General features: G+C 38.6%; 11 protein-coding genes across 11 annotated transcripts; 8 read left to right on the forward strand and 3 right to left on the reverse strand.

Moving 5' to 3' along the window:
• Positions 1-215: 215 nt before the first annotated feature.
• Positions 216-1,379, reverse strand: C5L36_0A06590 (uncharacterized protein; the record flags this gene model as incomplete). The annotated part of the gene is made up of 1 exon (XM_029463682.1): positions 216-1,379. The coding sequence occupies one exon, from the start codon at positions 1,377-1,379 to the stop codon at positions 216-218; it is 1,164 nt and encodes a 387-aa protein (XP_029319542.1).
• A 288-nt stretch (positions 1,380-1,667) lies between these two features.
• On the forward strand, positions 1,668-3,032 carry C5L36_0A06600 (uncharacterized protein; the record flags this gene model as incomplete). The annotated part of the gene is made up of 1 exon (XM_029463683.1): positions 1,668-3,032. One exon carries the CDS (start codon positions 1,668-1,670, stop codon positions 3,030-3,032), a length of 1,365 nt encoding a protein of 454 aa, XP_029319543.1.
• A 65-nt stretch (positions 3,033-3,097) lies between these two features.
• Positions 3,098-4,462, forward strand: C5L36_0A06610 (uncharacterized protein; the record flags this gene model as incomplete). Its single annotated transcript, XM_029463684.1, has 1 exon — positions 3,098-4,462. The coding sequence occupies one exon, from the start codon at positions 3,098-3,100 to the stop codon at positions 4,460-4,462; it is 1,365 nt and encodes a 454-aa protein (XP_029319544.1).
• A 943-nt stretch (positions 4,463-5,405) lies between these two features.
• Positions 5,406-8,729, reverse strand: C5L36_0A06620 (uncharacterized protein; the record flags this gene model as incomplete). Its single annotated transcript, XM_029463685.1, has 1 exon — positions 5,406-8,729. The coding sequence occupies one exon, from the start codon at positions 8,727-8,729 to the stop codon at positions 5,406-5,408; it is 3,324 nt and encodes a 1,107-aa protein (XP_029319545.1).
• Positions 8,730-10,462: 1,733 nt separating this feature from the next.
• On the reverse strand, positions 10,463-11,092 carry C5L36_0A06630 (uncharacterized protein; the record flags this gene model as incomplete). Its single annotated transcript, XM_029463686.1, has 1 exon — positions 10,463-11,092. The coding sequence occupies one exon, from the start codon at positions 11,090-11,092 to the stop codon at positions 10,463-10,465; it is 630 nt and encodes a 209-aa protein (XP_029319546.1).
• Positions 11,093-11,455: 363 nt separating this feature from the next.
• On the forward strand, positions 11,456-14,182 carry C5L36_0A06640 (uncharacterized protein; the record flags this gene model as incomplete). The annotated part of the gene is made up of 1 exon (XM_029463687.1): positions 11,456-14,182. The coding sequence occupies one exon, from the start codon at positions 11,456-11,458 to the stop codon at positions 14,180-14,182; it is 2,727 nt and encodes a 908-aa protein (XP_029319547.1).
• Positions 14,183-14,958: 776 nt separating this feature from the next.
• On the forward strand, positions 14,959-16,635 carry C5L36_0A06650 (uncharacterized protein; the record flags this gene model as incomplete). The annotated part of the gene is made up of 1 exon (XM_029463688.1): positions 14,959-16,635. One exon carries the CDS (start codon positions 14,959-14,961, stop codon positions 16,633-16,635), a length of 1,677 nt encoding a protein of 558 aa, XP_029319548.1.
• A 290-nt stretch (positions 16,636-16,925) lies between these two features.
• Positions 16,926-17,558, forward strand: C5L36_0A06660 (uncharacterized protein; the record flags this gene model as incomplete). The annotated part of the gene is made up of 1 exon (XM_029463689.1): positions 16,926-17,558. The coding sequence occupies one exon, from the start codon at positions 16,926-16,928 to the stop codon at positions 17,556-17,558; it is 633 nt and encodes a 210-aa protein (XP_029319549.1).
• A 441-nt stretch (positions 17,559-17,999) lies between these two features.
• Positions 18,000-18,947, forward strand: C5L36_0A06670 (uncharacterized protein; the record flags this gene model as incomplete). The annotated part of the gene is made up of 1 exon (XM_029463690.1): positions 18,000-18,947. One exon carries the CDS (start codon positions 18,000-18,002, stop codon positions 18,945-18,947), a length of 948 nt encoding a protein of 315 aa, XP_029319550.1.
• A 512-nt stretch (positions 18,948-19,459) lies between these two features.
• C5L36_0A06680 (uncharacterized protein) lies at positions 19,460-20,692 on the forward strand (the record flags this gene model as incomplete). The annotated part of the gene is made up of 1 exon (XM_029463691.1): positions 19,460-20,692. One exon carries the CDS (start codon positions 19,460-19,462, stop codon positions 20,690-20,692), a length of 1,233 nt encoding a protein of 410 aa, XP_029319551.1.
• A 221-nt stretch (positions 20,693-20,913) lies between these two features.
• C5L36_0A06690 (uncharacterized protein) lies at positions 20,914-22,407 on the forward strand (the record flags this gene model as incomplete). The annotated part of the gene is made up of 1 exon (XM_029463692.1): positions 20,914-22,407. The coding sequence occupies one exon, from the start codon at positions 20,914-20,916 to the stop codon at positions 22,405-22,407; it is 1,494 nt and encodes a 497-aa protein (XP_029319552.1).
• Positions 22,408-22,620: the final 213 nt, after the last annotated feature.

The following is a 22,620-nucleotide window of genomic DNA, read 5'->3' on the forward strand; positions in this document are numbered from 1 at the left end:
GATTTAACTATTAGTCATCACGGCTATTCAAGGATACGGATTTTTAAAACCGAAAGGATTTTACAATATCGAAAAGTTAAAATTTTTCTTATATCAGGAAATGTACCGATAAACACATTTAACTTGTTTCTTCGAGTTGCCTAATTGGGTAGTTAACGACGATAGTGTTGCAAAATGTATAGGCATTATATATGGCAGTATAGAAAGATATTTAACTACTCATCATCTGATTCCTCCTCCTCAGAATCTTCTTCTGCTTCATCTAGCCATTTTAGGAATGGTCTAGCAGCCTTCCTGATATTTCTTGAAGTTTCCTTGTCAACGTATTTCTTGGATACATGAGACCCCCAATCTCTAATGACATCTTCCGATACCAAATCATTGTCATATAATAGCATTAAAATCTTAGGCACCTTTGGAATTAATTCAGGGTGCTTGACACCAATCATTCTCTCTATACCTCCAAGTAAAGACTTTTCCATTTTCTCGGAAGTCAGCAACTTAGCTAACAAACCTTTATGATTGGCAATTTCATCTGCAATGTCATCATCAAATAACACTTGGGCTAACACTTCAACAGTTTGTCTGTCATTGTTTATCTTGTCGGATATGATTTTTTTGTAGATTTCTATATCAGAAGGTAATTCATCAGACGATAATAACCAGTTACCGAATTCTTGATATTTGATTCTAGATTCACCAATATTTAGTTTCTCCAACTCTCTTGCACGAGCCTTGATTGCATCTTCGCTCATATCAACAGACCAATCTTCGTCTTTGACAATGACTTTCTCCTTACTCCCAGCTTCTCCAACAGACACGTCATCGTCTGTATTCTTACGTTGCTGTCTGTTGGCTATATCAGAGATAGATTTACCACCACCAATAACATTTGCACTCGCAGTGTTTGCCTTTTTACTTGATTTCTTTGACTCCTTCTTTGGAGGATTCTTTAGGATATAAGAGACCAACTTGTAAGTTGGATTGACTCTGGTGATTTTACCACATGCCTTACAATCTCTTTGTAGGTTGTCCTTGCCAACAATCTCCAAAACAGTTTCCGGATTCTTACATTGTAAACAAAGGACAAATTTATCAATAAATCCATCAAGACAGTCTTGTAATTCCTTCACACCATGGACACCATTAATTAGGAATTTTTCGTTTTTTTCATCAATGGTAGTCTGGGCACCTAGTTCAAAACCAAAGTATTTCATAACATAAGAGGCCGGTCTAGCCAGGGCAGTCGCAACATCAGAGAGATTCAAAATGTTGGTCTTGATACCGTTACCACTACCTTCAGTTTTCGCCTGGATAAGAGGCATCTTGTAACGGTAGAACGGATCATTGTTGGATCTGCAGATATTGACTAACGACATGGTTATTGTCTAATGCAGGAGGATGGAGGGAGTAAAGATGTTCTAAAGAAGTATGAAATATTTGCCATTCATTAAGTAATTTGAAAAAATTCAAGTTGAAATGCGTTGAAAATTTTTCGAATCGTGAAATGGATAAACACTTTAGATATTCTCGGGGGAGAATAAAAGTGAGGAATGGAATGAGAAGGGGAGGGGGGGAGAAAAGAAATGAAAAATCAACTTGAACTTCCATCTACTCGTTATTTTGCAAGATGTTCTGCATCAACAACTCTACCAGCGCCTATTTAGATGTGGACACAGTTGTTAGATGACTATGTGGAAGCAGTGAACAGCCACGACACAATGAAGTTTGCCATTTATTTCTCCCGAATTCTCAATGGTCAAGTCGATATGGGGAGGATGGGCAGCAAGATCGATTTTAACCTTGTCAATAAACGAATCAAATGTTCCATTACAAATGCCGGTAGTCCCTATAGTGACAGCGATTACTACCAGCAGCTCTTCCTTGCAAGTGCTGACCTTTGCAAAGTTCCAGACCTTGCAAGTGATGAGGGAGTCAAAACACAGATCGCCACCATGAACTTACTCTCCAAACGTCTACTTGATGATCCCTCTCTCTATTTGACACCTATCATTGTCCTTGTAAGACATCTCCACAAGATAGTCTGTTCAATTGACACCCCTTACCCCAATGGCCACTCGTCCCAGATCGGCATTAACACATACATCGATGCCCTCCAACGGCCATTTAAGATGCTACTCTCTAATAAATCAGACCATAAGGTGAACGTCTCTGCCGTGCATATCTTTGCCATCCATCTCTTCTCCGCTTATTTCACACATAACACAGTCAATGCCGCCATTAATCTCTACAAGGTCCTCCAAAGCACCCTATTAAGAGAATCAACCTCCTCTCATTTCGATTATCCCCCTCTTCTCCCAACAAGTGAGCCTCTCTTTAACTTCTATCTTGCAAGAGCAGCCCTTGCACAGGGACACCATTCACAGGCATATGCCCTCCTCATAAGAAACAAACACATGACTAAGAACCTGGCTTTGAAGACCCTCTACTACTTGCTTCCTCTAGAGTTCCTCCAAACGGGAAAAACACCAACTCTTGGCCTCTTCCATAAATATCAACCTCTCCAGATACTGGCCCCCCTCTATTTGGCTATCAAGAGAAGATCCTTGTCTGAATACAATGCCCTCCTTCCCAAATACGAGCCTCTTCTCTTACAAACTAGAGTTCTATCCCTCTATAGAGAAATGGCAACACAAATGAGCCTCCTCATTGTTAAAGACGCTTTTAACTTATTCAACTCCCCTCTCCCTCCTTCGAATCATATCTCTTCTTCTACAAATACGTCTTCTTCTACAAACACGTCTTCTACAAACAAGTCTTCTTCTACAAATACGTCCTCCTCTACAGCAACTTCTGTCGTCACGGCCTCTCTTGGGAAACACATTGTCCCCTTTCATTACTTAGCTAAAGCATTGAGCCTTCAAGAAAATGAATGTGAATCGCTTCTCTGCATTCTCGTCGCGTCGCAGAAAATCAAAGGCTATTTGTCGCACTCCCAAAAATGTATGGTCCTCTCAAAGTCAAATCCGTTTCCAGCAATTTCAGGTCAAGTGGCTGCTTCTCAAAGATAATGGTTTAGATGTTGAAGAGAATAACAAAGGATCAACAAGCAACAATTCCGATAGTCTCCCCTCCAATGACCACAGACCTCACATTCTCCCCATTGCGTCTAGAGAGTGACATTGTTGCCCATGCCTTGGCCCGTCTTAGAAACCTCCCCCTCTCGTGGACTTCGATAAAATCAAGTGCAATCGACAGCAACCAGCTATCTCTTTTGAGAGAACTCTCCCAGTTCCCCTATGCAGAGGACCCCGTTCAGAGAGGCGCCTACATCAACGAAAGACAGGACCAGTTTGCTGCCACCTGTCTTCACGTCCTAACAGCTCTAACCAACCAGGGAGAAACCGAAACTCAGCTATTCAATAAATCAGACTTGGTCAACTTCCTGCTTTCTATAATTTACGATGGCGCCTCCTATAATAACCAATTTATACTTAAACTCTACACCTCCCACAAAGACTACACTCCCTTTGTCTCTTTGCTTAACTTGGAACTTGACGATATCTCCAAAATACTATCCCTATATACAATTGTGTCCTTCTTGACTCTTGTTGGTGAAACCAAGGGGAATGTCAAGATCGTCAAGTCGGTCTATTTGGAATTGACCAAATACTTGAAGGCGTCCACCCAATTGCAATATATTGGCCTGCAGCTCTTGAAGGAACTATTGAATGTCAAATCCTGTAGGGGATACTTCAATGCATCATCTGAATTGCTCGACATTCTGGAAGATAAGTCAATTGAATTGCAGATGAAATATTTGACAATTTATGCCTTGTGGGTCATTTCTTTCGACTCCGCTAAAATCAACTTGATTATCAAAGAACACCCCAACTTGATCCCCGTGTTGTTCAATCTAGCCAATGATGCAATTAAAGAAAAAGTCACTAGATTGTCGATCTCGATACTTGTCAATATAATCACTCTCAACCCTTCTTTGGCAACTTTGAAGAAATACCATTTAGCAAATGGATTGACAATTACTAAAAACTTGATTGACAGAAAATGGTCTGATGAAGATCTCAAAAATGACTTGAACCTTTTATTGCATCAACTAAACGATTCGTTGAAAGATTTGACAACATTCGATGAATATGAAAATGAGTTGTTGACCCATCACTTGCACTGGTCACCTTGTCATGCAAATCAGGAATTTTGGGTAGATAATATCGAGAAATTCAAAGCAAACAATTGGAGCTTAGTTAGGCAATTAATTGAGTTGTTGGATTATAATGTTAATGATAACGAGCAACTCTTTGTGAACCAGGCAATAGTTTGCTTTGATTTGGGTATGATCATCAAATTGGACGACTCAATTGTTAGGTTTATCAACAACAACGGTTATAAGGAGAAAATTATGCAGTTGATGAATTCTCCTAATTCAAATGTTAAATTCGAAGCTTTAAGGACAACTCAATTGTTAGTATCAAAGACTTTGTAGTTCGCTGAAACAATCCAAATATATACTTTCTACCGATATAAAATTAATAAATGTGTAATAATAAGCACTTGCATAGGGATAAGATGATTGGATCAGAACTCTTCTTTTCCTTTGCCCACTCATGCTAAGACTATGCTATCAATGCTTGTCTTTGTCAACTGGAGTTGAAGTCATCTATTGTATAATGACGTATTCTGTTTTGTATTTTTGTGTGTTATTGCTTCGCAATGTATTATGATGCTTCACGAACAAATACCTATTGCATCTTTAAGGTCACTTGGCAAGAGTGGTGCAGATAAACCTTGTCAAGCTTTCAAAAACTGCAAAACAGAGAAGAGTCATTCTTATAATTTGCTCATTGCCTCTCTTCTAGCCAATGTGTTTCCCGTAGCCCGCTCACTTCTCCGTTATTTGGTATGTTGAAAACACCAGTAGTTTAGATGTTTTTTTTTCGTTTTTTCTTGTAATACAACCAGCTCGGAATATCGACTCATGATGCTGTTGGAGTTTTATGGAACTTTTGGTAAATATCAATCTCTTGCGTCCATACCTATTTATCATTCACGCTGATCATAGTTTCTTGTCAGCGATTATTTACACAAGCTAACATTGAACATGTTTTGAACCAGATCATGTATACACGCTTTCAAATAATAGGTCAAGGCTGCAGCTACACCATAATTTTGTTGTTTGGTTCTCATTGGTCCACAGCCCATTCCAATATCCCTATACATGCCCGCAATCCCGTTGCGTAGTCCTACATCGCACTTCAAGTCCAAGACCTTGCTACCATCATCAAGCGCAGTAGACACGCATCACAACTGCCACCACACTACTCAGAGGCCTTCTTGATTTCTATCACTACATAGCTACAGTTTAGCTTTTTTTTCTATTGTTTGTTTTTCTCTTTAATTCATGCGTTTATATAGTTCGTAAGATTTGTTTATATATTGTTGAAATTCATAAAATTCATGTTGCTCACACCGTTCATATTGTTCATGGTGTTCATGTTATTCATAGTGTTCATGTTGTTGTTTAATGTCAGCTCTTCAAGTTGCTGCCTTAACAATAAATCATAATCAACCTTATTGCCTCCATTTGGCACTGGTGGGCTCTGGTCTGTTAGATTGGTTGAGTTACTGCCCGACCTTGATCTTGAACTCCAGTTACCAAGAGTAGAAAGAGTGTTATGATGGCTAAAGCTATGGTGGTTTAAACGGTTATGACAATTGCCGCCGATACCTCTAATTCCACACTCTTCACCTAATCTTCGCAGGGAGTTATTAGAAACAAGTGAATATCCAAATTCCGATATAATATCTGTCAGTACCAGCTTTACCTTATGGATTATACGTCTCTTCAAAACTGGATCTAACGTAGGAATGGATAGTATCTTGTGGATAAAATTAGAGCCATGGATGGAGCTGACACCTTTAGGATCGATAAGGATCGATTTAAGTATTAGTTCTCTATGATCAGACTGGTTCTTCTCTTCTTCAATATTAAACTCGCAACTTAAAATATCATCGCCAAAAATTTTAACTAAAATCAAATTTCTTGCTTCTAAATTAGTTCTGTAATTCAGTATTTTTAAGATACTCAAAGTACCCAATTTTAGCGTACACGTTTTTATGAACTTTCTACAATTCTTCAGCATTTTGTGCTGTCCATCATCATTTCCATTGTTCCCGTTTGTGGTATCATTAATCTTTTTGTTTTCCTCCAGATTTCCATCAATTTTATTTTCATTTTCTTCTAAACCTTCTTGTCTATTTTCTATTTTCTGCTCATCGCCATCATCTTTGACAAGACCATCATTACCCTCAACATTATTGAATTCGCTTTCGTGTGTTAACACATAAGCTAATAAATAGTGCTTATTTTCAATTGTTTGGCATGTTTCTAGGAACCAAGTTATTAGTAAAGAACCATTAACATCGGTCATTAACTCACAACACCAAGTCAAAATTGCAATTGCAATCAATGTAATGAATTCTTTAGAGTGACCATCTTGCCCATCAATTGATTCAAGACAAGTTCTAACTGATCTTGAACCAAATCTATTGAAGGAGATAGTCAAAAACGAAGATAATAGAGATTCAAAAATGAAATTATAATAAGGAAAGTTGAATTTTAACACACCATGAATAACATAATTTGCATAAGTGTCATTGAATAGTTGTGTCGCATAAGGTTTAAGTGCATCGCTTATTATTTTCATTTCTCTATTAGTGCAAACAGTATTAATCAGCTTTTGAGCTGCCCAAGTACCATTTTTATGAGCAGACATTTGGGATAGATATGGAGCCAATTTTTTTACTAAAAACTCCTTTAAGACATAACTCGACTTGTCCTTTGAGGTGATTTCCAAGAAATGTTGAACGATTGTATTACCCAAGTAATCAGACGCTAATTCTGGTAGTTCGTCATCCATCGACAAAATTAATTCCTCGATCTTTAAAGTTGATAGTTGATTCTGATCTAGTTGTTTCTTCAAGTCACGCAACGAAGGGTTGTCAAATTGTTTGTGGTTTAAAATTGGAGGTAAAGGACCAAGATCATTGGCTTTTATGTTTTTATAATTTAGGGAGTTATCAATCAATGACTTCAATGTATCTGTATCTAATTCTAATTTCGGATTTTCGGATAAGACAAAGTTTTGGACTTTTGTGAAGTCCTCTATTCTCTCATTCAAATTCGTAATGTTAAAAGGTGGAATTGCATCATCAACATTGGAAATCGACTTTGAATGTTGTCTCATAAACGGTTGGTCCTGTATATCCAATTTTTGAGGCGTATTATTATTGCCATTATTAATATTAATGTTATTGATGTTGTTGTTAATATTATTATTATTACTGTTGGTTTGGTTGCAGTTACTACTATGATTATTATTATTATTATTAGCTAACGGAGTAATGATTGTTGGGATTGTGTTTGAATTAGCCGATGCTTGGTTTATTTGATAATTCAATGAGTCCAATAACGATAAATTATTATTGATTTCCAGGATTTTAGCAAATGATATTGAGCATTTTAATCCCGGATATAATTCATAACTATTTAATTGGGATCTACAATTGATTGCAGATTCAACATCCATAAATTCTGCAACAATGACTAAATCGGGGCAATCACAACACTTGATTTGACGAACTGACTTCACTAAGCCAAAATTTTTCAATATCTTATTGAAATTAGATGAATTTGAGATATGAGGGTCATTTGGAATATTAATTATTAGTAAAGTATCTGTTGGACCTAACAAGGGGTTTGTATGAGTAGAAGTTATTGAGATTGAAGATTCTTGGATGTTATCCAAAAGTAGAGGTTGGTTATTCGAAATAACAGAAAACGAAGATGTTCTGTTAAGAGGTTTTTGTTGTTTTTGTTGTTGCAATGCCAATTGTAAGGAATTCATACTTAAATTATTGATATTAGTAAGATTCATAGAATTATTAGTATTATTATTCAAATTATTTATATTGTTTATATTATTCAAGTTGTTTAAATTGTTAATGTTATTCATATCATTCATATTGAAACTATTGACATTCAATTGCATATTTACAGGTAAGTTATTTGGCATATTAATATTATTCATTTGGTTCAACATTTGATTAGGAGATGCAAAAGTCTGAGATCTAGGTCTTAAACTCCCGCCATTTGGATAAACGTGTTCATTAATTGTCAAAAAGGAGGAAGGAGCTAACGGAGTACTTGCAAGAGGGACATCCAAATTACTATTTGAATACGATCTAAGCCTCGTTTGTTGATATTGCTGTTGCTGTTGCTGTTGATGAATGGACGGATTCCCCGTTGTATCTAAAGAGGTTATTGAAGCATTAGATAATTGATCATCCCAAAGAGCATTTGAATTTGCCAGTGAGGATTGAGATCTCATTCTCAAGGAGAAATCTGCCGAAGTTGGAGGCGTCATTGTCTGTTGTTGAATTGGATTTGTCGATAACGACGAAGGAAGAGTACCTGATCTATGTCTTGTATTAATACCAAGGGCGGCCGATGCCGACACGGGAGGTTGTAATTGTTGCACCGGCACTTGTGATTGTAATTGGGGCTGGGATAGAGGCAATGGCAGAGAATTTATTTGAGGTTGTACTTTGACGTTTGTGTTTGCATTTGCATTTGCATTTGCATTTACATTTACATGTGTTTGAGATTGAGGCTGAGCTTGAGGCTGAGCTTGAAGACCCAAATGTTGATGTTGGGTCGGAGAGAGCCTGCTCTGCTGAGTTTTGGGCAGCATTTTGAAATCGATCAAACTCTTGGTAACACTATGGCCAGTTGAAGCACCCTAAATAAGAAACAATTCAAACAAAGAGTATGGGAAGGAATACAAAAACACCCAAAACTCGGAACCAGCTGAGCATTTTTGACGTTCAACGAGTGAGAAATCGGAATCCAAATTTGAGAATTACGAAATTACCTGAACCTTATAAATAAATAAATAAATAAATTAATAAAAAAAAAACAAAAATAACGGGGCAACAAATTTAGAAAATTAGAAATTACCGGAAAGGGGAGTTTTCTTATGAAAATTAAACAAGATGAAATTTTTAAAAATGAATATGAAAAAGGGGCAACAAATTTACACAAGAAGGGAGGGAGGGGACAAAAACTACTTTATACTACTTTATACTACCTTATACTACCTTATACTACCTTAAACTACTTTTCTTTGCTTTTCTTTGCTTTTCTTTAAAATGGAGCCCGTAAATTGGTGCACAAGAACCGTGTCCAATACTAACATCAGCAAGGGGGGGGGGGGGCTGAAGGAAACGGGGAAATATTTTCCACAGAGATCGGCTTCACCATAAAATTTGCGACACTTTCCTCCCTTCCGCGATCTACAGGAGCAAACTGAATTCCCTCAATATAAATTTGAACAAGGCTTAAAATTGGCTATACAACGCGTCGACGCGTCGACGTGTCGCAAGTGAGGACAATAGAAAAATAAATATCCTCCTGTTGTGTCGACGCGTCGCAAGTTCCGGCTGACTTACCGCATTGGTGAATGGACAAATCGCTGTCCTTTTTAGTGAAGTATACAATTCTCGCTATTTGCCCACACTGCCTTTTTTTTTTTTTTTTTTTTTTTTTAAATACCTGGAATCCCCTCTCGTAAATTACATCCCCAACTCTGTAATGGTGTGCATGTATTAACTAACGTTCATATAGGCACAAGTGTAATTACACCTACACAAGCACTACTACTGTCTTCTCCAATGGCTGCAGCTCCTATTCCTAAAGCAGGCCCTTTCTACAGATACTCGGCAACCGCCCTGGGCGCAACAATGTGGTTCTGGATGTTCTACAGAGCCAAACACGACTGGAAACAGTGGGTCGGTATTGAACATCCTTGGGACCACGCCCACTGAGCGTCTCCAATACCCACTGCCTATCTGAGGATATACCTAAGTCGTGTCCTCTTTCTCTTACAATCATAAACACAAACACAAACACAAACACTCTAAACTGAAACTGAAACTGAAACTGAAACTACCCCCCTCTCTCATCATGCAAACCATACCCTCCACTATATCTCATGGAGAGATTTGCCAGAGGATCAAAAAGTGTGTCTGTTGGTTGTCCCATATATTCATCTACCCAGTTATGTACTTAATTAGTTAACTAGCTATTTATTTATTTATTTAGTCGTTTATTTATTTATTCTTTCACTTGTTCGTCCTTATTGTGTCTCTCCTAGATTCACTCCGGCACTCGTATGGAAACTACATCACCCCCCTCCTCCAGTTCCACTGACCTCTATACAATACATTGGTCCCTTCACAACGGAAATAAACGGCCTCCCCTCCCACTGAAGACCAGTATTCTTATCGCCCCCCAACGTCGTATCAGACTCTATTATACTGTTTTTTATATACCGCTATCTTGATGATTATTGCAACCCCAACTTACTCGTCTTTTGCTAATACCTCTGCATGGAAAATATACACTGCATCTCTTCACTGTCGACATTCACTTGAAAAACTTCTTGAGCTTACCAAGAAACCCAACTCTCTCCTCCCCATTCTCACACCCACCTCTAGAACCTCGTGACTTCCTCGATGGTGTAGAATGTATGGGAGATAGCTGCTCACTTAGTTCACTCTCTAATGTTACCTTGGTCTTGGTCGCCCGATCGGCCTTGTGTATGTTGCCGGCCCCTCCTCGTCCTGTACTGAACACAGGACTCAACCCAATCTCTTGTCTCTCCCCATCCTGTACTAACGCACTCGGCGGCTTCTCAAACTTCGTGATGTTCCCAGCTCCTCCACGGCCAGACGACGCATATATCTTCCCCGTCGCATCATGGTGGTACGTCTTGTCCTCGTCTATCGTCGGCTCATATACCTTATTTGGCTTGTGGCCTACAGTCCCATGGCTGTTGCTGCCACTATGGTCGTGGCCATCCCCCTGATCATGGTGGTGATCATGATGATGGTGTTGGTGTTGGTGTTGGTGTCTATTCAAATGATGTGAGCTGTTGTACCGCTTGAATTCCTCCTCGGTCATAATAACTTCGTCAGCCTTGTCGGCTTCGACTCGATTGCCAACCATATTTCCGGCACCCCCTCTCCCCGTAGATACTACTGCGTTCAATGACATTGCTCTGTTGCTGTGGATTCACCCGTCGATATGAAGGCTTGCACCAAATCTTTAAAAAAAATCGTGGTCAATACAGTGGATCTAATATGAAATAGGTCTCTCTCCCGTTTGGTTCCTTCTCCTTCTCCCTTTTCAGCATTTACTAATATTACAATGACGTCCCCGCTATCCACTTCTCCGTGACAGCTTTTTTTTTCCTTCCTTTTCCGCTTTGTAACTTTTTTCGAGCATGTTTTTATTAAACTGTTTTTTATTTTTTTTTTTTTTTTTCCTTTTTGGTGTCTCTTGCTAGATCTACCATACTCCTTATATGGTAACTATTCTATACATATAAAACATGCCTGAAACTGGGCTTTAAGTTCCATGGAATCCTTCTCTTCACAAGATTCCTTTGAATTCGACGAGGTCGATGACGAACAGCTGGACGCTGTCCTTAATGTTACCGGCGCGTCCAATCACAAAGGTACGAGGGATCACCTGCCAGAATATGTAGAAGTACAACCTCATCCACCACCTCCATCCGCTTCTACAATCAGCAAACACTTGAACTATGACAACCTGGATACAATTGTCTATCCAACAAACCTCCAGATGCGGGACTATCAATACCAGATTGTCCAAAGGGCGCTGTTTGAAAACACATTGTGTGCCATTCCTACAGGTTTGGGTAAGACTTTCATTGCATCCACGGTGATGCTGAATTTTTTCAATTGGACAAACAACTTGAAAATCATCTTTATGGCTCCTACAAAACCGTTGGTGGCACAACAGATCAAGGCCTTCCTCCAAATCTCGGGCATTTCTATGGCATTCACTGATATCTTGCTAGATAGAACAAGGAGAAATAGGAGACAGATTTGGGATTCGAAACGTGTCTTGTTCACGACTCCGCAGGTTGTTGAGAATGACTTAAAGTTTGGAATTCTGGACCCAGTAAACGTGGCTCTCCTGGTCATTGATGAAGCCCATCGTGCAACGGGGAATTATGCATACACCAATGTCATTTCGTTCATGAATAGATTCAACTCTTCCTTTAGAGTCTTGGCCTTGACTGCCACTCCTGGTTCAGATGTTGAAGCAATACAGAATGTTATAAAAAATCTAAACATTAGCAGAATAGAACTAAGAACAGAAAACGACCCTGATATTGCCAAATACATCAAGACAAAGACAATTGAAAAATTGGATTGCCCTAAAACTGATGAAATAGACACAATTGTAAACTATATATGCGAAGCAATACAACCGGTATTGCAAAAGGCTAATGATGCTGGCATCTATGATATCACCGACCCTGCCAAAATTAATCATTTTATGGCCATGGAAAAATCTCAAAAGATTATAAAAAATCCAAAATTATCCGAAGGTTTGAAATGGTCCTATTACTTCATTCTACAGTTATTAGGAACAGTAGGTCAGTGTCTTAGAAGGCTCAACATTTATGGAGTTAATGTCTTCTACAATTACTTTTTGGAAAAATACACAGAATTCACCACAAAATTCAGTAACAAAAAGTCAACTAATAAATTGGCAGCTTCTTTTTACTATCATGATCAGATAATAGAAATGAAAAAATATGTGGAACGATTACTCGAGAATGATTTACAAAACAACAGTAAGGATCATATTAAGGGAGAATTTGCACATACTAAATTACAATATACAGTTAAAGAATTGACAACTTTTTTTCAAGAGAGCAAACAATCATCCTCTTCGTGTATTATATTTACCGAATATCGTGAGTCTGCACTAGAAATTGTCCGTGTATTAGAAAATGCAAATACAGCTATTGGTGAAGAGTTGCTTCGACCGCACATTTTCATTGGCCAATCAAAGGAAAAAGACAAATTTGATCAGGATGCATACTTGATGAAAATTCTTCCTAAAAAGAAGAAAAAGGCTTTAGAAGAAAAGAAGAATAAGGCAAATGGGAAGGAAACAATCGATGGTAAGGAAAATACACTTGAACCTAGGGATGCAGAACGATTAGGTAGTTCGGAAATGGCTCAGTTGAAGGGTATGAACCAAAAATCACAAAAGGAATTAATTCAGAACTTCAAAAATGGTACCTATAATATCCTTGTCGCCACATCTATCGGTGAAGAGGGTTTAGATATAGGTGAGGTTGATCTCATTGTGTGTTTTGATTCTACCCAGTCACCAATCAAGAATATTCAAAGAATGGGTAGGACTGGGCGTAAACGTGATGGTCGTGTTCTTTTACTGTTCAGTTCCAATGAAAGAACAAAATTCGAGAGTGCCATGGGTAAATATGAATGGATCCAAAACCAGATTAAGAACTCATCAAGTTTCCAATACTTTGATGCTGAAAAAAATCGTATCGTTCCTCAAAATATAACGCCAAAGGTTGAATTGAGGTACATAACAATTCCTCAAGAAAACGAGCACCTACTAACGGAGTCAGATATTGTAGATACTGACGAATTTATTAAACTCGCAGCACAGACAATACAGAAAAATGGGAAGCCACCAAAGAAACGTAAAATCTTAGGTAAGAAAGCTTCAAAGGATGATAACAAACAAACGAAATTAGACAAGGTATTCTTTATACCGGCAAATGCACAGGAAGGATTCAAGCCTGCATTGTCTTTGGTCAAGCAAGTTCGCCCAGGAACGGCAATTAAGCAACTACCTGCACTGATAATTAAACCACAGGCAAAGCCAACTTTGGGTCCTCTGCCTTCATCTTCAGGCGCTAATGAGAGCATTGATCTAACTATTAACTCAAGTGATGAACAAACCAATGAAGGCCAAACCGAAGGCGATAAAACAAGTGATATTAGTGGTAATATCCTACCAAGAGCTTCTAATCAACCACATGGTGTGTCGAAAGAAGGGGATAAGTTAAATATCAATTTTGATGATTTCTCTGAAGATGAATTCTCCGATGTGTCATTTTCTGATATTTCGAAAAATGCTGTTACCCTTGGATCCTCCCTTCCTGCAAAGCGTCCATTTACTGACCTTTCTTCTGATATCTTTTCCGATGGTATTGATGACGATGAACTGATCAGACAACTAGAAAAGAATGAAGTTGTGGAAGATCAACCGAGACCAGCAAAAAGATGACATATACATTCGTTCCTTATTTTTATTGTATAATAAACGGTGATGTAATACGATATGTACATTTAAAGCGAAACATAAATTGAGCTTGTCCGTCCCTCCAAACAACTACAAGCTTGAACTATGTCACTTTTATCCTTTAACTCTGACCTTCCTGTATTTCTTGTCTGAGCAGGCTTTTTTTTTTTTTCTACTTAGCCGTACTACCACCAGATATCATTTACACTGGCTTACAAACTGGAAATGTTACGTAAAAATTCCCAAAACTGATAGTCAATTTTCTCATACAATACTCCTCAGTATAGCTATATTGCGTATGGGCCAAGGGAGCAGTTTATTCGGTAAGGTTTGAACAAGAATAGTACTCTCCTTTTTCAAATACGTGCTGCCATACACGTTCCAATTTTGCAATTAACAGCAACTTCTCCTGTTTTGACCTGTCATCGGTACAAAGGGCACTTTTGGCAAAAGAATACATCATCTCACATAGTCTTTACAGTGTGGCTTTAAGAGGTGAATCGTATGGGAACTAAATGTATATAGTTATGTGTTGATAAAAAAGTGATAGGAACAATGCATTCACCAATCTGGTGAGATTTTCTGTGGCTGCAAAGTCATTCTACTGTGGCTTTTTTCATATCGTTCCCTGATCGAGTACCCAACCTACGGTCTTTGAACTATTACATTTTGAGACATAGATAAAAGCCAATTTTCCCACTTTCTGATCATCATGTGATCTCGTTGAGGGGCCTCCCACAACAAGTACAAAGAAAGCAAGAATGACAGCTATATCTAAAAGACCAAATTTCATTGTCATCGTTGCCGACGATTTGGGATTCACAGACACATCTGCATTTGGAGGTGAAATCAACACCCCTAACTTGAACAAACTTGCTCAAAGAGGACTTAGGTTTACAGACTTTCATACTGCATCAGCATGTTCACCAACAAGATCGATGTTACTATCTGGTACAGACAACCATATTGCTGGATTGGGTCAAATGAGGGAATTTATCAACAGAATTCCCGAAAAGTTTGCTGATAAACCAGGTTATGAAGGTTATTTAAATTTCAGAATTGCTGCATTACCTGAAATTCTAAAAGAAGCAGGATATTACAACTTTATTTCTGGTAAATGGCACCTTGGTTTTTCGGAAGAACATTGGCCCGATAAAAGAGGGTTCCATAAATCATTCACACTAATCCCAGGTGCGGGAAATCATTATAAATATTATCCAAAGGATGAAGATGGACACTTGAAATTTATGACACCAATATTTGAGTCTGATGGTAGGAAGATTGATCCTGACAAAGAGATACCTGATGATTTTTACAGTACCGACTATTTCACTGAAAAGTTTCTTAGCTTTTTAGATTCCGAAGAGAGGGAAGACCGACCATTTCTTGGATTGCTAACTTATACTGCACCACATTGGCCATATCAAGCCCCACAAGAAGTTATAGAGAAATACAAGGGTGTGTATGATGATGGACCAAGAAAGTTAAGAGAAAGAAGATTGAAGGACGCCATTAAGCTGGGAATCATTCCAGAGGGCATTGATCCGCATGCAGTTGAAACTCACAAAGACTCTGCTTGGGATGATTTGACTCCAGAAGAACAACAAACAGAGGCAAAAATCATGGAAATTTATGCGGCAATGGTAGAGATTATGGACACGAATATTGGTAAGGTCCTCGATAGAGTTGAGGAGCTAGGTGAACTAGATAACACCTTTATAGTTTTCATGTCCGATAACGGTGCTGAAGGCATGTTAATGGAAGCAATGGCAACTGTATCACAGAATTTCCAATATTTCATTTCTAAATACTATAACAATGCCTATGATAATCTAGGAAACAAAGATTCTTTTGTTTGGTATTCTGAAGAGTGGGCACAGGCTGCAACTGCACCGTATTATATGTATAAGATGTGGGCTTCAGAAGGAGGTATTAGATGTCCTCTAATAGTGAGTCATCCTGATTTAATTCCAGAGGAGGATAACGGAGGTATCAAGGATGGATTTGTCACGGTGATGGACATCTTACCAACCATTTTAGAATTGGCCAATGTGAAACATCCAGCCCCTGATTTTCAGGGCAGACAAGTTGCTACTGTTCGTGGGTCCTCGTGGGTAGACTATCTCTCCCACAACAGTGATGAGGTTCACAATGACGACAAGATCATTGGCTGGGAGCTATTTGCACAACAAGCCATACGGAAGGGGAAATATAAGGCCCTCTACATTCCAAAACCTTTAGGGTCGGATAAGTGGCAGTTGTTCAATATCCGAACCGATCCCGGTGAGACAACAGACCTTGCAGATGAAAATCCAGAAGTTTTGGCTGAAATGATCAATTATTGGTCTGAATATGTCGCTGAGACCGGTCTCGTTGAGGTTACAGACGTGTTTTACGATAGGGTCAAGATGGAATATGAAACCAAACGTTTATATTGAGTAATACCTTGTAAATGTTTATTAATGGTGTATAGACGAAATAAAGAAAGGCATCAACATAAAATAGTATAAACAAAAGGAAAAGAAGCTTCCCAATAAGGAAATTGCACGGATACCACGGTGTAAGTTGACATACGGTAGCCTTCTCTGTGCAACTAAAAATTCAAGGGCAGAATCCGCAGTAGTTAAGAAATTTGTACAAGGCCTCCCCATTTAGGGAGTGCACCTTGCAAGTACAACGGAAGTGGAAGTGGAAGGTGAATGTCTCTCCTAGGATCTACAATTCTACAATGCTGAACTTCTTCCGCAAGCCATCACAGGGGGTCGTCCACCTTGACACCGAGGAGTCAAGAGAGGCGACGATCTCGACGGACTCGACGGACTCGACGTTCCGATTTGTGAGAAATCCGTTTAGAAATATAAGTTGGCAAATACCGTCAAACCCCTTATTCCCAGAAGACGACTTTGAGAATCCTCGTGAAGACCCCCTATGGAGACTCTCCTATTTTGAGAGAATCTCCGTATTTCTTCTCTCTCTTGTCGGTAGCTACTCCTGCTATGCCATATGCTTCATATTTTTCCCGCTGTTATCTCTGAAACCCAGAAAGTTTGCCCTGATATGGACAATCGGATCCCTGCTGTTTCTACTGGCCTTTGTTGTCCTCAATGGACCACGCAAGTTTTGGAGACATGCTGCTACAGTGGAGAGATTACCCTTTACCGTGTCCTTTGTAGCATCCATCTCTGCAACACTCGCATTTTCCGTGATTTGGAAACATACTTTGCTAGTAATAGTGGCCTGTGTCATTCAGGCAGTTTGTTCCCTCTGCTATACCATATCCTACTTCCCCTATGGACGCCAAGGGCTGGAAATCGGTGGAGGAATAGCACGTGCCCGGCTGGATGGCTGGTTGGCAGCCTAGATAACATGGTACAACTAATTCTTCTCTGTGTATCGACATGACGTTTATGCTTCCCTCTATTTCTATTTTTTCTCGTTTTTTCCAACAACTTCGCATTTTTGCATTTTCGCATTTTCGCATTTTTGCATTTTCGGGCATTTTCGCTTGTATTGTGAGAACAAAATGGAACAAAGTCCAGAAATGTTCAACTATGCAAGGGGGAAAGTTAGGGTGAGAAAGGAGACACCACGGCAGTCTTGGCTTAATACCAACAACCGACTCCTTTTAGAACCAGAGCGTTCATTAACTTGACCATCCAAGGAACCGCAGAAGGGCGTTTCATTAGACAGATCAGTGTTCATTAAGACATTGTTTATTATTAATAATCCATCGATTAGGAATCCGTAATTCCATAATCTCTAATTCCCATTTCATATTCCATAATCCCAGTACTTGACTAAAATGCCAGAAAGAGGACCCGATCAATGGTTCGAAGATATCAAAAACTGTAAGGCCTTGCCTGAAAATGATATGAAGCAACTATGCGAGAAAGTTAAAGACTTGCTCATGGAAGAATCCAACATCCAGCCTGTCACTTCTCCTGTCACCGTTTGTGGTGACATTCATGGACAATTCCACGACTTGTTGGAGTTATTCAAAATTGCAGGTGGGTTCCCCTCTGGATCGTCTCTCAGCACAAATTACGTCTTTTTGGGAGATTATGTTGACAGAGGCTACTTCTCATTAGAAACATTCACAATGTTGATGATATTAAAAGTAAAGTTCCCGCAACATATCACCCTAGTTAGAGGTAACCATGAGTCCAGGCAAATCACCCAGGTTTACGGTTTCTATGAAGAATGCCTAAATAAATACGGATCTACAATGGTATGGAAATATTGTTGTCAAGTTTTCGACTTCTTGACATTATCGGCTATCATTGACGGTAAGATTCTCTGCATACACGGTGGATTGTCTCCCGAAATTAGAATGCTAGACCAAATACGTGTCTTATCTAGAGCTCAAGAAGTCCCTCATGAAGGTGGATTCTGTGACTTGGTTTGGTCGGATCCAGATAATGTCGACACTTGGGCCATTTCTCCAAGAGGTGCTGGTTGGCTATTTGGTGCCAAAGTTGCAAGAGAATTCAATCACATAAATAACTTACAGTTGATTGCTAGAGCCCATCAATTAGTCATGGAGGGCTTTAGGTATCATTTCCCAGAGAAGGATGTCGTCACGGTCTGGTCTGCTCCAAATTATTGCTATAGGTGTGGTAACGTGGCTAGTGTCATGAAAGTAGACGATAGCTTGAATGTTAACTTCCAAATATTCAGCGCAGTTCCTGATGATACTTTAAAGATGAACCCTTCTAAAAATCAAAAGAATAACAATGAATATTTCCTTTAGGTTGGGTCATCTCCAGATTTTAAAAAAAAAATAATGGAAAACAAGTCTATGTTTTCAACCGTTTTTTTTTCTTTTAACGTATGCTTATGATCATGACTTATTAATCATTCCCTTCCCAAATCCAGTCCTTACGACTCCCAATTTTATGTCTCTACGGATTACTCTTTTTCTAATAAATAATGCTAGGCAATCCTACCCAAGTTGTATCTTGTCTTATTTCCCATTTAGTCTTTACGTTGTATAATAAACATATTTAGTTGAGCAGTAACAGCATCTCGTGATACTGACATGAGTCTAAGATTGTCTTTATCACACATATCTTGGCAAGTGTAAAAGGGCGAGCCAAAATCCGGGCCAGAAAACTTGATTACGCTGGTGTGAGTAGTTGACCTCGATATACGTACACATGCACGTCCTTTTCGGACTTGTGGTATCCATATACTCCACTGAATCATTTAGCAGGCAATAGTCATTGCAAAATACTCTTCTAAATTTATGAATGTTCTTTCATAATGAATTCACAATCTAGTGATCTCAAGTCGGATCAATATAAAATGATAGTCAATTCGAAATCCAAGATACCGCCCCTACAAACGCCTCTGAAAAACAGGTTACAAACGTTGTTTGTTCTTCTGCATAGCACTTCAATGTGTGTTTTCTGCTGTCTCTATTTCTTGGGGTGGTGTGTTCCTTACTTTTGGCCATTGATGTTACACTATACTATTTGGTATTATCTCTTAGATCGTAGCCCCGTTAATGGCGGAGTTTTTGAGAGAAGATCAGAATGGTTCCGAAATTTGAAGCTATGGAAGATATTGGTAGGCTATTTCCCCATAAAACTACACAAAATGCAAGATCTCAAACCGACTTTTGAAACTACAGTGGGAGATGGTGGAAAATTGATAGAGAAACGGATAGGACCAACCTACATTTTCGGTTATCATCCTCATGGTATAATTGCAACAGGAGTCGCATGTGGCTTCACCAACAACGGTGCAGGTTTTGCACAGATATTTCCTGGAATCAAGTGTTTTGTTACCACATTGGTAAACCAATTCCGTATTCCCTTTTATAGGGACTATTTGATGGCTATGGGAGTTACTACGGTGGTGAAGCAAAATCTCAAATTACTAATTAACAAAGGTGCAAGTGTGGTGATTGTAGTTGGCGGGGCTCGTGAATCCTTGCTGGCAAAGCCTGGACTAAACTCGTTAGTGCTAAACAAAAGAAAAGGGTTTATTAAATTGGCGTTGGAAAGCATCGAAGAAAGAGGGATCTGTGTGGTTCCAGTTTATGGATTTGGTGAAAATGATATTTACGATGTTTTCTCTACTGTTGAAACATTTTCAAGGGAAAAAAATAATCATCATATCGAAGGAGAATTTGAAAATCAAGATAGTAATCATAACTCCAATATTGTAATCAGAAACTTCATTAGAAATACGCTTCATAGGTTTCAGTTGTTTTTGAAGGATAATTTTGGATTTACATTGCCAATAGTAATATCACGAGGTGTTTTCAACTATGATTTTGGTATTTTACCCTATCGTAAGCCTATAAACGTTGTATTTGGTAAACCTTTGAATATTGAACGACTGGACGGTCTAAAATACGGTGATGAAGTTACCCAAAGGGAAATCGATTACTGGCACGGAAAATATGTCGAAGAGCTCAAAAAAGTATGGGAATGGGGAAGTCCACAATTTTCATATCCTGGTGATCAAGAACTAAACATTCTTGAGTGATGAAATTGTAAGTGTATAACTTTGCCTCCTTTCTAATTTATACCTAACTTTCATACAGTGAATACAAAACGTATAAACAGCAATAGAGTTGGTAAATCACGTGATTTGGAGAAGGTTCTTATTTTTTGAGTGATTTAGTAAAGAAGAATTTATATGAATTTGTTGATTGGAATTGCACACCTTCAGATCTCGTAAGTAAACAATGAAAATCAAATTTGAATATGAAAAGCATGGGAAGGACCCTCCATACTGATATACCGAAGTCTGCCATTCACGACAAACAAAACATGACCAGCGGAGATAAAATCAATAGCCATTCACCAATTAAACTCCCGCTGTATCGTAGGTTCACCACGCTATCAATCCTTCTTCACTGCAGTTCTATTATTCTATTACCGTGCCTATACTTCTACTTGTGGACTTTCGAATCTTTGTGGCCTTTTCTTATCGTTTATTCTGTTTATACTTATATATTGGACGACACACCAACGACAGGTGCATCGATCTACAGAACCTCAACATTTTGGAGAACACTTTCAATCTACAAAGGATTCATTGATTACTTTCCAATAATTACTCATAGAACGGTGCCTCTACCTCCCACCTTAGAAGAAAAAACAGTCAAAAAAGTCTGTCTTCCCTCCTGGACACGAGCATTACCCAATACCGTGATCAGATTCCTAAAATATTCAGGTCTTATCTCAGAAAAGGAAAGAACTGTTATCAGTGAAGAAGCTATTGGACCGCGGTATATATTTGCATGTCATCCACATGGTGTTATTTCTCTGGGAATCACAGGACTGCTTTGCTGGGGCGGCAAATCCCAAATCACAAAAACAAAAATCACAGAAGGAGTAAATTTCAGTCTAAAAGACTTTGAAATTGATAACCCAAAAGATGTGGAGGATGATAGCCAGACTACTCACCATATACTGCTGTCGTCAAAGTCGTTTGCTTCATTGTTCCCTGGCATTAAGACGCATCTTCTAACGATTTCGACACAGTTTTTACTACCTTTCTACAGAGATTATATTATGGCTTTAGGGGTCGGTTTAGTAACAAAGAGTGGAATTGCATCCTTACTGAAGAAAAACCGCAGTGTTGCTATCGTTATCGGCGGAGCCCATGAGTCATTACTTGCTAAACAAGGTAGCAACAAAATAGTACTGAACAAACGTAAAGGCTTCATTAAAATTGCACTACAAAATTGTAATAGAAGCGATACAGTTTCCAACCTCACAGAAGAACAAATCGATCAGAAGGTTATGGATGGTAAATGGAATTGTGAGATGAGCAATATAGCTATTGTTCCCACATATATATATGGAGAAAACAATATTCACAATGTATTCAATACAACCGAATACACTCAGCAGACTCCTGGACAGGAAAATGAAAAATCCAAGCTACTAAATTTACTTTTGAAAATGCAATTGCGTTTAAAAAACCTGACAGGTTTTACTATACCTATTGTGAATAGCCGCTCAATATTCAATTATGATTTTGGGTTGCTGCCCTACAGGCGCAAAGTTGATATTGTCGTTGGAAAACCTATTTATATAACAAGAAAATTTGGTTCTAATGTCGGAGATGAAGTTACTCAGGAAGAAATTGACTATTTCCACTCCCTATATATAGAGCAACTAATGAGGCTATGGAAAGATAACAGAATGTTTTGTTCTCCTACTGATGAAGAGCTCAGCATCGTTTACTGAACGTAAATATACAACCTTAATTACAGCAAAAATCTGGTATAATTGTTCTGTAAAGCAAAAATTAATTCATCAGCAACATTTCACTCAACTGGATTTCTACGAAGAATATAAATCACCATTTTACTTCAGATTTTCACGCAGAAACATATCCACACCTGCAAAGGTCACCAACAAACGTCATTTCTCTTCTCTTGCCTGCTCTAGTACTCTCCG

This window comes from Pichia kudriavzevii, chromosome 1 (assembly GCF_003054445.1).
Source record: "Pichia kudriavzevii chromosome 1, complete sequence".
NCBI lineage: Eukaryota > Fungi > Ascomycota > Pichiomycetes > Pichiales > Pichiaceae > Pichia > Pichia kudriavzevii.